General features: G+C 45.0%; 1 protein-coding gene across 16 annotated transcripts in view; it reads left to right on the top strand.

Moving 5' to 3' along the window:
- The window catches only part of KCNMA1 (potassium calcium-activated channel subfamily M alpha 1), a 773076-nt gene that overhangs the window by 512523 nt on the left and 246905 nt on the right, over positions 1–13648 (top strand). For 15 of the 16 annotated variants that reach the window (XR_009734238.1, XM_061405428.1, XM_061405415.1 and 12 more), the window contains exons 7-9: positions 4159–4234; positions 7546–7716; positions 9300–9391. Coding sequence is in view for 15 of the 16 variants with exons in the window: in XM_061405428.1 (XP_061261412.1) it covers positions 4159–4234; positions 7546–7716; positions 9300–9391 (339 nt within the window). In the remaining variant the exon portion in view is untranslated. Of the gene's footprint in view, positions 1–4158; positions 4235–7545; positions 7717–9299; positions 9392–9490; positions 9583–13648 lie in introns of all 16 variants that reach the window. The other variant, XM_061405432.1, reaches the window with a different exon arrangement.

The following is a 13648-nucleotide window of genomic DNA, read 5'->3' as shown; positions in this document are numbered from 1 at the left end:
CTGGCGGGCTACAGTCCATGGGGTTGCAAAGAGACAGACACGACTTAGTGACTAAACAACCACAACCATTCTACCACGTCACTTATTTCCCACATAGCATTCCATGCTGTGTACAATATTTACCATCATTTACCTAAGCAACACACTTTTTTTTTTTTTTACATTTTGGAAACTGAAACCACTGTACTACCTAAATGGCCTCAGAAATGGCTCCAAGTTTAAAGGCCTTTAAAAGAGTAGAGGCCACATCATGAAGGCTCTCAGATGTCATGAATTCCACGTGGAAATTGTATGGAAAGTGGGTTTGAAACATCTAAGCCATCGATGTTTAGATGTCAGGGGGGCAGTTGTCCAGGCATTGGTACTAGGGACTGGCCTTAGAAAAGGGAGAGAGATTGAATGATATTTAAGGCGTAGAATTGACAGAACTTGAATTGTGTCTTAATAGCTCAGGCCCTTCATCCCTGTGGGATACAGTGCAGTTGACTTTGAGGGGGCTTCACATCTGTCTTGCAAAGGTAACAATGAAACAAAATAAGGACATTGGCATCTATCTGTATTCTCAGCTGGAAGCAAAGAGGAAGATACTAATCAACCAGAACTGGGACAAATTTGTTTCTCTCTGGAAGGAGGATGACATTTTCAGTGTCAACCAAAACATGTCCTGGTAAATTCACTGAGCAAAGATAACCCCCATGGTTCTGTGTTTTTAGTGATAATCTTGGAAAGAGATGGACATTCATTCTTCCAGTATCTACAGAGATACACACACCATCTCTCTCTGTCTTTCTTTCTCCCCCAGTATCTACAGAGTCCTGAGAAAGGTCTCTGACCTGTAAAAACAGGAAGGTCTCTGTGTCTCCCCTGTGGATAATGATTCATTGTATCCTTTCGTGGCTAGTGAGAACTCATGGGCCAGGGTCCCAGAAACAATAATAGAAAACACGAAAGTGAAGTTAAGCTATCATGCAAAGATCACACTTTTTATCCCTTATCACGAGAATGCTAGAATCTGAATTGTTCCAATCACGCTCATCCTTAGGACCTTAGGGTTCAGTCCAGACTTCTGAACTTGACCCTCAAGTCTTTATCTCCAGTGTCCACGCAGAGCCCACAGACCTACCCTGCAACCCTTTTCCTCCTTCCAGGGAGCTCTTTGCAACCTGGTGAGATTCAAATTTTAGAATATGGAGAGAGTGCCCCAAGAGTTAATCTTGTATCTCTTGCGTAGAGCTTTTAGATGATTGCCCGGTCATAGAGTTTAATTTGAAAAGCAAATCCTAATACTGGGGATCTGTAATAATGCAGATGCCATAAAAATAATCAGATTTCAGTGCTTAATAGAGACTCTTTCAGCAACAATGATTAAATGTTCTCTACACAACAGAGAGCTCCCTTAAGCGCTATTAATATCACTGTGACAATCACTTAGAGATTGATAATCACCATATTGGGTCATTTTCCAAAGCACCATGAGGCCTGGAGATTCCCATAGTTTTAATATCTCAAGAGGGCTCTGCATGGTTATCGTTGGGACACTGCTTTGTTCCAGCATCCAGGACTATGTAAGTGAGTCACCTCAGCGCTCAATTATCTTCGGAGAAGTTGAACAACACAGGCATCCCTGAGATCTCTTTCTTTGCTACTGACTACCTGTTACTCATGAGTCTCTCACTGTCCAGTATTAACGTGCCTCAGAGGAGGCTTTTACTTTATTCTGGCCTCCCCTTGAGAAACTGGTTGGGCGGTGGATATGGTGGTAACCTCTCTCCTCTCTGGGGCAATGGCCTCTGACCCTCTTCATATCCTATGCAAGAGTGTGGGGGAGTCACAGCTTTGCTTTCACAGCAAGGAGGACTTTCTGGTGACTTTTGTTGTGTAGTGTAGTGGACTAAAGGGCAGTCTTTGGGGCCAAACTGCCTGGGTTCAAATCCCAACTCTGCTGCCTGCTTATGTGAACTTGGATCAGTTTCTTAACCTTGGGACCAACTCATAGAGTCTTTATGAAGATGAGATGAATTCATATACATGAAGTACTTAAAACAGCAGTACGCCTGGTAAATCCTGTGAGAGAACCGTGCTAGCCATTCTTATCAGGGTGATCTTAAACTCTTAGAATTTCAGTCGTCCGTTTTCCCTTGAGAAAGAGGTGGAAGGGGTCAGAGATCAATCTATTAAGTCTGATGGGCTGAACCAGCCTGTGGACAGTGTTACACCCCTCTGGGAAGACTGAAGAAGATAGAACATAGGGTTCTTTTCTGCGTGATGCAGTTGGGAACACGAGAAAGTCAACTAGAAATGTAAAAACGATGGCTTAAGAGAGTGGGATTGGCGTCCAGTGATTAGCTGGAGATAAAAAAGCCACAGGTCACTTGGTATTGCCATGGGTGGAGTTACTTTAAGGAGGAGGTATGGGCTATACCAAGCTTTGGAGAAAGGGAAATATTCAGTAGGTGGGGAGGGCTCTCAAGCTGAGTCATAGCATAAACAGTGTTGGCAGATATTTTTGGCTTTGATAGAAGTTGCAAGAGTTTATGTAGAAAGAACAGTGGTAGGAGAATATCTGAGACTTCAGCGGGTGTGGAAGGAGGCAGTGTAGACATAGAGTTTTAGTCCATGAGGACCTTTGGACAGGGGAGCAACCCCCTGCAACAGTGGTTGAGGAGCTGTACAGCCAGCGGGAGAAAACGGGGTGAAGGCAGGGAGGAAGAATGCAGAGGGGAGACCAACTCACTCTCTGCAAATTCTTAGAGGCCCTACTGTGCACGGGGGACTCACCACTCCCAGGCTTCTGGCCGACAAGGCCCCTGCTCTCAGGGAGCTAGACATCTAGTGAGTTCCAAAGAACTCACTTCTCAAAAAACTCCAGTGGATGCGGAAATTTTTAGGTGTAAGATTGCTAGGGAATAGGATATTCCTATGGCCCAGCAATAGGGATATCTATTGCTGGGCCATAGGAATAAACCAGAGTCCCACTCCCCAGCTGGCATATTGATTACAAAGGGAAGCTGGCGCCTCTCAGTGGCGCCACCTCGGGCTCCCACGGATACCAAGTGACTGCACCTGGTGTAACAGAGTTGCAATTTCCTGATGTGATGCCATCCCAGGCAGGTATTCTCAACAGATGTATTGAAACAGGATCTTGTCAGACAAATCCAGAATATGGGGCTTTCTGGATAACAGCAGGCTTGGCTGCATAGAAAATAAAATAATCACAGAAAGACATAATAAAAAGGGTGTGTGTATGTGTGTGTGTGTAGGGGGGGCGGGTAGGCGGGGCATGTTATATACAGATTAAAAGAGAATAAAGCACAGAATGGAAAATACATAGCCTATGGGCCAATCAACCCACTGCCTGTCTTTGTAAATAAAGTTTTATTGGAACACAGCCACAACTAATTCCTTTACAGGTCTCCTGTGTATAGTTGCAACAGAGACTTTATGTCCCAGCAAAGCCTGGATATTTACTATCGGTCCCTTTGTTAGAAAAGTTTCCTGACTCCTAGATTAAAGCCACATAATAATCAAATGCAGCACATTATTATCTCTATTACTTCTTTAGGGTGAAAACATGAGAGCATCAATAAGCCTAATTTTGGAGCAACTGCAGAAATCTAGCTTGGGAGTGAATATTAGATGACATTACTGAATCTGTGTTAATTTCCTTAGGTAGGACAGTTGGACTATGATCGTTTTACATGGCGTCCTTCTTAGGTGTTGAGTGCTGAAGTTTATAAGGTTGTGTTGTGATGTCTACAACGTGCTTGTAAATGGTTTCAGCCAGAAAAAAAAGAGAGAGAGAAAATATACAGATAAAGCCAATGTGGCAAAATGTTAGGTGAAGGGCATCCCAGTGTTTGTCTTTCACTATTTCTGTAGACATAAAAATGTTCAAAGTAAAAAGTAATAAAAAAAATTTTTAAACAGCCAGAGGGGTTTATTTAGGGACCACTCTCAGCAGCTCAGATTTCATCTTCCTACAGGCTCCAGCCTGAACTACATTTGCCGCCTTTCAGATCCTTCCCTTATGACGGGGAGGAACACTGGGGGCTTGGGGATGGGCTGCCTCCTCCTTAAAGGGGCGCTGTTGCCCTGGAAGCCACTCCCAACAGGGTCTTCTGTAACTTGGGGATCTTGCTTTTTGTCTCTTTTGCACAGTAATTCCATCAAGCTGGTGAATCTGCTCTCCATTTTTATCAGCACGTGGCTCACAGCAGCCGGGTTCATCCATTTGGTAAGTATCCTTGAAGATGCTTCAGTTCTGACTTTTCTGGAAGAAGACCCTCTCAGAGTCATTTTATTACCTGGGAGACAAACTTCAGCCCTGCTGGAGAATGCAGAAAAAGGAAAAACAACTGCACAAGTTGTCTAGGTTTCCAACCCTTTTAACCTAAACTAGTTCCAAATGGTGAGTCATGTTCACACTCTAAACCTGTGTTTTTCAGCTCACCTGTATAGCTGGGGCAGGGGCTTCCGTAGATTTTTTTTTTCTGTCTGCAATAACCCCAGCAAACCACAAGATGGCAGTGCTTCCTAAGCAATCACTGGAAAAGGTTGGCGACCAGGTTGGAAGTCTGATCCCCATCTGTTGAAGTGAAGTGAAAGTTCCTCAGTTGTGTCCGACTCTTTGCAACCTCATGGACCATACAGTCCATGGAATTCTCCAGCCCAGAATACTGGAGTGGGAAGCATTGTTACCTACCTCCCATTGGGATTTTTGTGATTAGCATTCAAAGGAAAACTTCTGAGCTATAACTCAGTTACTGGATCTGATGGTTCCCCACCCATTCCCTTCTCCAGGGGATCTTCCCAACCCAGGGATTGAACCCTGGTCTTCCGCATTGCAGGTGGATTCTTTACCAGCTGAGCCACACATCTCTTAGTAAGTAACAAATAACAGATTCCTCAGTTTCTCTTCACTTTCCCTTTATAAGGGCTTCCTTCGTGGCTCAGCTGATAAAGAATCTGCCTGCAGTGTGGGAGACTTGGGTTCTATCTCTGGGTTGGGAAGATCCCCTGGAGAAGGGAATGGCTTCCCACTCCAGTATTCTGGCCTGGATAATTGCATGGACTGTGTAGTCCATGGGGTCGCAAAGAGTCGAATGAGTGACTTTCACTCACCCCCTTACAAAAAGGCCTCTTTGATTCTTTTGCTTGATTACCTGTCAAGTTATTTTGCATCTCAAAAATGTTAATTCTTTTAAATTAACAACTCACTGAAAGCCTTATATTATGAAGTCAAGCTGTACTCACATTCCCAAGGCAGATTTCTGTCTGCTTTTAGAGAGTATAGCTATTTTGAGAAGTGTGCTTCATACAAACACAAATTGTTACACCTGGAAGGAGCATCATCTAACAGAAGTTTGAGTAAAGTTGCCCTTCCCTCGCTGAGCTTCAGTCTGCTTAATGGATGGAAGGAAGCATTGTTACCTACCTCCCATTGGGGTTTTTGTGATTGGCATTCAAAGGAAAACTGAGCTGTCACTCAGTTACTGGATCTGATGGTTCCCCACCCTACCCACCCTTTTATGCTGATGGGATTCTTGGATGAAATCACCCTTAGATAATCACTCTAACTCTGCCAAGTGTCAAAAAGCACAGATATGGAGGGTTAGTTGGTTGTTTTCAGTCAGCAGTGACCTCACCTTACTGGTGTGTGAAGTGCTGGGTTAGACAAAAAGTTCATTTCATAACATTTTATGGAAAGACCTGAATGAACTTTTGGGCCAACCCAGTACATTCTGCTTCACCAGGAAACCTCCACGAGAAAGGGCACATGGAGGACAGGCATTGATGTGTGCCAGGCCTTGGAAGCTTTCTGCAGAGGCAGGCTGGTGGCCTGGAGGGAGGCTTGGGGCCGGCCATCCACAGGGACCATTCTGGCAGGTCACACGCATTGGCCTTTGGGTGTATGGTAGGGCTGGGCCCCTCTCTGCAAAATCTCTCCTACCTGCCTCACATTTGCTGGCAGGTCATAGGTGATGGGAGGACAGGAAGTGTTTTGTGAGTCTAAAGCAGAGATGGGCAACAGCAAGTGAAGGTGAAAGAGGGGAGTGAAAAAGCTGGCTTAAAACTCAACATTCAAAAAGCTAAGATCATGGCATCCGGTCCCATCACTTCATGCAAATAGATGGGGAAACAATGGAAACAGTGACAGACTTTATTTTCTTGGGCTCCAAAATCACTGCAGATGGTTACTGCAGCCATGAAATTAAAAGAAGCTTGCTCCTTGGAAGAAAAGCTGTGACCAACCTCGACAGCATATTAAAAAGCAGAGACATTACTTTGCTTACAAAGGTCCATACAGTCAAAGCTATGGTTTTTTCAGTAGTCATGTATTGATGTGAAAGCCATAAAGAAGGCTGAATGCCGAAGAATTGATGCTTTTGAGCCGTGGTGTTTGAGAAGACTCTTGAGAGTCCCTTGGACTACAAGAAGATCAAACCGGTCAATCCTAAAGGAAATCAACCCTGAATATTCATTGGAAGGACTGATGCTGAGGCTGAAGCTCCAGTACTTTGGCCACCTGATGCAAAGAGCTGCTTCATTGTAAAAGACCCAGATGCTGGGAAAGATTGAAGGCAGGAGAAGAAGGGGACAACAGAAGATGGATGATTGGATGGCATCACCGACTCAATGGACATGAGTTTGAGCAAGCTCCAGGAGATGGTGAAAGACAGGGAAACCTGGCGTGCTGCAGTCCATGGGTTTGCAAAGAGTCAGACACGACTGAGCGACCGAACAAAAAGAAGTCAGGGGCAGAAGCCTTCCACACCCATTGCCTCTGAGAGATTTCCTGCTACACCTGCAAAGATGAGTTGTCCCCACAAAAAGCAGAAACCCTATGGGCTGCAAAGCCAAAAATATTGACTGTCTGGCCCTGCACAGACTAAGCTTGCTGGTCCTTGGTCTACAGAGTATAGGGTTCGGGATAGTTCTTCTGAGCTCACATTTTGTGCTCCCGAGGGAGGCTACTGCAGTTTGTAGGGCAGAGTGGTCCCTGATCTTCTGCAAAGCAGGGAGAGCCTAGTCAGACTCTGAGAGATGCTGTTCAGGGTTTGGGTGCATAATCTGAAGGAGCAGGGTCCCCCAGGCATCTCCTTGGTCAAAAGGATGAAAGGAGGAGGCTTTCTGTGGGAGGGTCCAGGATTTCTTTGGGATTGAGCAAACTTTAGACCAGGGCAGGGCTCTCTAGCTCTTTCCTGGAAAAGAATGCTGTAACACATGACCAGAGGCAGTGCCCTAAAATTCTGCTGGCCTCAGGTCTTTAACAACGAGACGAAAATGGACTCTGGATACGTACGTCAGTTTGTTCCCTCTCTGCCCCCGTCAGCCTGGTGGTATGTGAGTGTGCCTTTCACTCCACTTCTTCCACTACCTGTTCAGAGGCTGTGAGCCCAACTTACAGAGTTCCCCTTGGGGCAGCAAACTCCTGTGACTGAAGATGCAGAACATCCAGAAGTAGCCTAGATGCTGGATTTGTGGTGTTTCTGGTTTATTATGCCTATCATGTTTTCCTTTCTCTCCCTTGTCTCCTTGATTTAGGTGGAGAATTCAGGGGACCCATGGGAAAATTTCCAAAACAACCAGGCTCTTACCTACTGGGAATGTGTCTATCTGCTCATGGTGACCATGTCCACTGTTGGTTACGGGGATGTTTATGCAAAAACCACGCTCGGGCGTCTCTTCATGGTCTTCTTCATCCTCGGGGGACTGGTAAAAATGCTTTCTTACGATGTTGATTTTGTGATCATTGGTATTTTCTATTATCCATTTTCTGCAGGCTGTGTATTTGAGCCTGTGTTTCTGCATTAGAAGAACTGACTGCCTTAGTGTTACAGTCCAGTTAAGGCAATCCCAAATGCCATGGTGCCTTTTCTGCCTATTTCTTTTGTGTACTGAGTTTGTTTCCCTGAGACCCAGGCACAGTGTCCTTGTGAGGGACGGCCATTTAGCCCAGAGCAAACCTCATTGTCTTAAGAAAGGGATGCTCACTTATCAAGTGAGAGGGTCTGTGCCTCATAATGTAATTCAGCCTCTGATATTCTGCAAGGACAGGGCTATCACCTGACCTGGTAGATAATGTTGATACTCTGTAGACAATCTGCGGTTTCAAGAGCTCCCCACCCCCATCCCGGTCCTCCCCAAACTTCCAACAAACACTGTGGCTGGGCCCTTGCCCTAAAGAGGAGGGTCCCCACCCCAGAGGACAGAGAGCCCACTAGTCCCCAGATGGACATCACCATGTGAGCTGAGTGTGGTTTTGTAAACAGACCACAACTCCCTTACACAGCGACCCGGGTGGGTGTTTCTGCCCTCACTCTGTAAGTCAGAAAGTTGCACTGTTTGCTTTTCTGGCCTATGCAGATCACCTCGGTGGGTTACCATGTACTTTTCAAGGGGGATTTCTGGCCACTCATCGGCGGCGACTGCATTTTGTCTTTCAGAGTAGCCCATTCGATGTTTAGATTTTTGCTGTGTGTAAGGTAAACCTAAACTCACACACAGCTTTCATATATGTACACCACACATGCATTTATCTCATGCATACACACTCTGTTTTGTATGCATATGGCGTATACATTTGAGAAATGTATGTAAATGTATGTGTGATGTGTATGTGCTCAGCGTTCCTATGGTACCCGTGAGGTCCCTGCAGATCACACGACCGCGTTATCCAGCCACAAGCACAATGTTTGTTGGACAAAACATGGCAGATTTGTGTTTCTCCTCACTATTCTTTCCTCCCATGTGATTTCCTAAATTTACCTTGTGTGCTTTTTAGTGATTCTTTTTTTAATGGAAAAGTTCGTATATTTTTAAATCTTCTCTTGGTGTTTATTGTCTTTAATCACTCATAAAGGCATGGATTCTCATTTGAATTTTAGTTAGAAAGAAAGGTTTTCTCTTAAAATTGTGTGTAAGTTTATGAATGATTGATTGTGTGTGTGTGTGTGTGTGTGTTATTTCTCTAGCATGCCTCCCCTTATTTCTCTTCAGGAAGTAGAGCTAATGTCTATTTATTCCTGTCTCCTTTACATTTTTCTTAACTGATTTTTTTTGTTTTTTTTTTTAGTTGTCTAGGTTGGTTAATGTTTGTTTTTTGTCCTATGTAACTTCAGAAGCTTGCTCTTTTTTTTTTTTAAATCCAATCCAGCCCATGAATACGTTACCTTTGCAGTTCTAGTCCTTTTGTGTTTTCAGATCTTAGTATTTCCCCCCTCCCCCTTCTGAAAAGGTCACCCCCTTTCTTTGGCCTGTCTTTTTAGTCTCTCTTCTGTCTCCTATCTTCTCCTCAGGCCATGTTTGCCAGCTACGTCCCTGAAATCATAGAGTTAATAGGAAACCGCAAGAAATACGGGGGCTCCTATAGTGCGGTTAGTGGAAGAAAGTAAGTATGCCAAGAGGTTTTGCTGCCTCCACTGCGGTAGAATCCTCTCTGCATGCCATTTTTTTTTTTGGCTCTTGTTTCTTTGTTTCATGCATGTAGGCAATGTTTGCCCGCTACGTGCCCGAAATTGCTGCTCTCATCCTGAATCGGAATAAATTCGGCGGGACATTTAACAAACATGGAGGCAGAAAGTAAGTCAGTTGTATCAGAAGAGATGTGGTTGAGTGACTTTCAGAGCCCCTATGGCAGTGACACCTGAATCCTGCCCCCCTTACACCCCACCTGAAGGGCCACATTCTGTGTGGGGAGTGATGTCAGAATGACCCCTCCAAGTTATCACAAGGACCAACTACTGAGACCTGTTCCCATCCACAACTCTCTTCCCCACCCACTTTCCAAGAGACATAATAGGTTTGTCCTGGAAGGAGTCCATGTGTTACTGAACTCTTATTTTCTATTCTGATCCCTAATGTGTAAGCCCAGTTTATTCATTCTTTATATTAATTAGGTGATTGATTACATTCTGGTCCCTAAGACTAAAGAGGTGCCATCTTATGGGGTTTTTGTGCAGCCAAACCATGGCTCATACTCCAGCAGGAAAGTCCCAAGGAGGGCAAGATCAAGATCACATTGGCACGCTGGTCACCAGGAGACCGGGTCTCTTTAGCCAGGAGGCACCAAGCTTGTCCTCAAAGGGACTCATTACTCAGTTGAAATTCCTTCTGGACAAGAAAGATGTTTCTAGTATATCAGGGCACTGTGCGGGCTCCTGATGCATCTTTTGTTTGGCTTTCCGTACATGAATGCTTTCTTCTCGGGGACTGTTTCGATTTGTGCTCACATCACTTTGTCAATATCACAGTCAGTGTGTGGCAGTGTTGTCAGCTGGAAGTTTTACTCCTAAGCAGATGTAAGGCCTTGACTGCTCTGTCTCGAAGGAGAAGATTGGAGGGAGGCAGGGTGGAAGCATCCATTCTGTACTGTTTTTCTTTCAAAGCTTTTTCTGAGCATTGACTTTGGTTTGCTTTTGAGTTTTGGTTTTCATTTTATCTTCCATAGAGTAAGATATACACATCTTTATGTACAGCTCAAGGATTTTGTACCTCTGTACACACCCAGTAACTACCGCCCAGACCAAGATACAGAATAATTTTATCACTTTGCCCCTTCCCCAGTCATGGAAGTTCCTATTATGGAATTAGGGTTTTGTTTTGTTTTGTTCTTATCCCATACATTTAAAAAATTTCACTCAGGCATGTCTGACTTAGCTACTCCATGGACTGGAGCCCACCAGGCTCCTCTGTCCATAGAATTCTCTAGACAAGAATACTGGAGTGGGTTGCCATTCCCTTCTCCAGGGGGTCTTCCTAACCCAGGCATCAAACCCAGGTTTCCTGCAATGCAGACAGATTCTTTACCATCTGAGCCACAGCTTTTGATTAAATTTAAATACATATTTGTTAATTTTTACGGTGTTGTGTTGGTTTCTGCTATACAATAACACAATCAGCCATGATTATGCATTTTCAAATGAACTCTTCAATAGCCTATTTGCTCTTTAAGAGAAAAACGAAAGCAGTAGCATCGTGTTTCCATCCACCACCTCCTCCTTGCCTGACAGTCACATTGGAAGGAGCCCACCTCTTCTCCCATCAGTGATCCCACTGCATCCTGAGCTCAGGTGTCCAGTCCTCTGTTTAGAAAATGAGGAGGTGGGGAAAAGGACTCATTTTCTTGAACTACCCACAGGACACCCGTTTCCTTTCAAAGGCACGGAGGACAGAGGAGGCCAGTTGGCATCTTTTCCAGGGAGGCAGCCATTCTCCCACCTCCCCTCTGATGGAGCCCTCCTCCTCCTATTATCGTAACAGCCCTGGATGAGATGAGAACCAAGCTGTTCCGATTTCTGGGCCATTGGTTAGATCCAAAAGGCCAAATAAGTCCAGAGATTTCCACTGGTCATTTATTCCACGCCAAGAGGAAAACAGCCTCTTGGTTCGTTTTGCCTTGAAGGTGCGGACAGGTCACCATAAAGCAGAAGGCGCTCGGGGCACGCAGGCTGCCTTTCTGGCCTCCCCAGGCCACTGTCTCAGCCAGCCTTCGCCTTCCCTCACCGCCCCTGAAGATGTCAATAAAGTCAATTGCCCTGATGTCTGTGTTGAAAATATTTCCCGACTCTCACTCAGGTACATTTTTTTTTCCCCTCCGAAATAGCTGCCATAGTCCAGTGTGGGTGGGCCTGCTGGCGGGGGGCTTTTGCTGATGGGTGACCCAGATGAGGCCCTGAGACCCTCGTCGCTCACCCACTCCAGTCCCATCCGGTTGCCCCTTGGCCTTGGCACCTCTGCTCAAACCCCCGCGTCGAAGGCTTCAGATCACAGACTTCCCGCAGCTTTTGTTCTGGCTCCATCTCTATCATCTTTTATCGCTACTTTTACCCTGGTTTTTTCTCTCTTCTCTTCTCCCTTTATGAAAATGCACGCTTCGCCTTTAATGTTCCTCTGGGTCTCTGAGGTCCCCCAACCCCACGGACAGAAAATAGGTTCTGTCATCAGCACTGGGACTGTTCGCTTTACTTTACGCATTGTTTCCTGGTTCAAAAGCTAATTACTAAGTAGTTTAAAGAAGCCCTTTGGTCACTTAGATCTTTCATCAGAAAATGTAAGCTTGGGAAAGGAACGGTAATAAAGGGCCATTAGCACCCTTTGTTTGATGTTGTTTTTCTAGTCAGTAGAACAAGATTGATGAAATGTTATGTTTGGCCAAAATTTGAGTTTTCATTTGGAATTCAGTGTTGAGAGAATGGGCTGTCAGAATCAATAAGTTTTCCTTCGCTTGGGATATGGGCATGTGGTAGTAATTAGCAATATAAGGTCTTTAGTTGAGCAACCAAGCATGGATTCTGGCAGCAAACATAATGAGAAACTACAGTTGTTCTATTTCTAACGTCAAAAAGTTTCCAGATAAAATTAAATGCGTTTGCAAAAGAAAAGCAGCTAAACTTTGTTGAAAGATAGAACTCATACTTAAAATAGTGTGCTTCGCCCTGTGTTTTTGTGTGTGCATAAATATATGCGCTGACCCACGGACATATGTCCATGGGTTCTCCCTAAGATTTCATCAGATGGATGCCCAGAAAGTAACTTAAATGTATACATAGTTAAGGGATTTGTTTACATGTGCACATTTTGCTCAGAATATAACTTCTCTAACAATGCATTAACTTGTCAGAGAACTCAAGGTAATGCGTGATCCAAAGCCATGGAGACACATGCATTGGAAATTCAAAGATTATTTAAAGTCAAAAAAATTTGGGTAGAGAACCATGGTGTTTTGTTCACACAACACCCAATTTCAGGGTTTTGGAGAATATGAACATTTCAGTGGCACCTCATTTTCAGTTCTAATCTATGTTGGCATAATAGATACAGTTCATGCAGTGTCCCCAGAACATCCTCACCAGCAACACAGCATCCAGGGCTCACGGTCGCTCCCGCTCACATTCTTATCAACATCCCTGGCCTGACCTCCTACAGGACACCCAGAGCCAATAGTAGAGATAGGGGTGTGTGTGTGTGTGAGTGAGTGTGAGTGTGTGTGTGAGAAAGAGAGTCATTCTCTAGTTTATCCATTATGATGTAGTCCCTAAGATAGGGACTTGGTCAATAACCAAAGGTCTAACCAGTATCTTGTCAGGCAGTCTCTCGAGTTGAGGTCTTGGGAACAATTAGTCTCTTTGGGCTGAGACCTTAGATCTTATTCAGAAAAGTAGCCCTCTTGTAGCCCAGCCTGCCTCGAGGCCACTGTCTCCACTTCTTTCCCTTCCTGTAAGTTCAAAGCCTCTCAGAGGTGGTAGAGTGGATGGGTGAGGCTCCCATGGCCTTTGGGATCCCAGCTTTCTCTTCTTCCTCCCACAGCTCCTGCTGTTTTCCCCAGAGGTTTCCTCTTTGCTTGTGACTCAACCCGCTCCTGGTTAGTTTATGAGAACTGACAAGATCATGGTCTGAGGTCACATGGCCAAGGGCCATGGAAAATAATCAGCCAGAGAGAAGAATCCATCTGCGGTAACCCCCTTGTCAGAGACAGCTGGACTGGGGAGCCATCCAGGCATTGAACTTCCCATGATAGGGCTCCTGGGGCCTGAAACTGAAGCAGCCCCGGCCCAAGTGGTTAGGAGATGGGAGGCTAGATGGGTCTGGATTGTTCTACTGATTCCTGGTAGCTAAAGACTCGGAGGACATAGAGAGAAGGATGGAT

Source organism: Bos javanicus, chromosome 28, assembly GCF_032452875.1.
Source record: "Bos javanicus breed banteng chromosome 28, ARS-OSU_banteng_1.0, whole genome shotgun sequence".
NCBI lineage: Eukaryota > Metazoa > Chordata > Mammalia > Artiodactyla > Bovidae > Bos > Bos javanicus.
The sequence above is the reverse complement of the archived record's forward strand: the minus strand, read 5'-3'. Positions and strand labels throughout refer to the sequence as shown.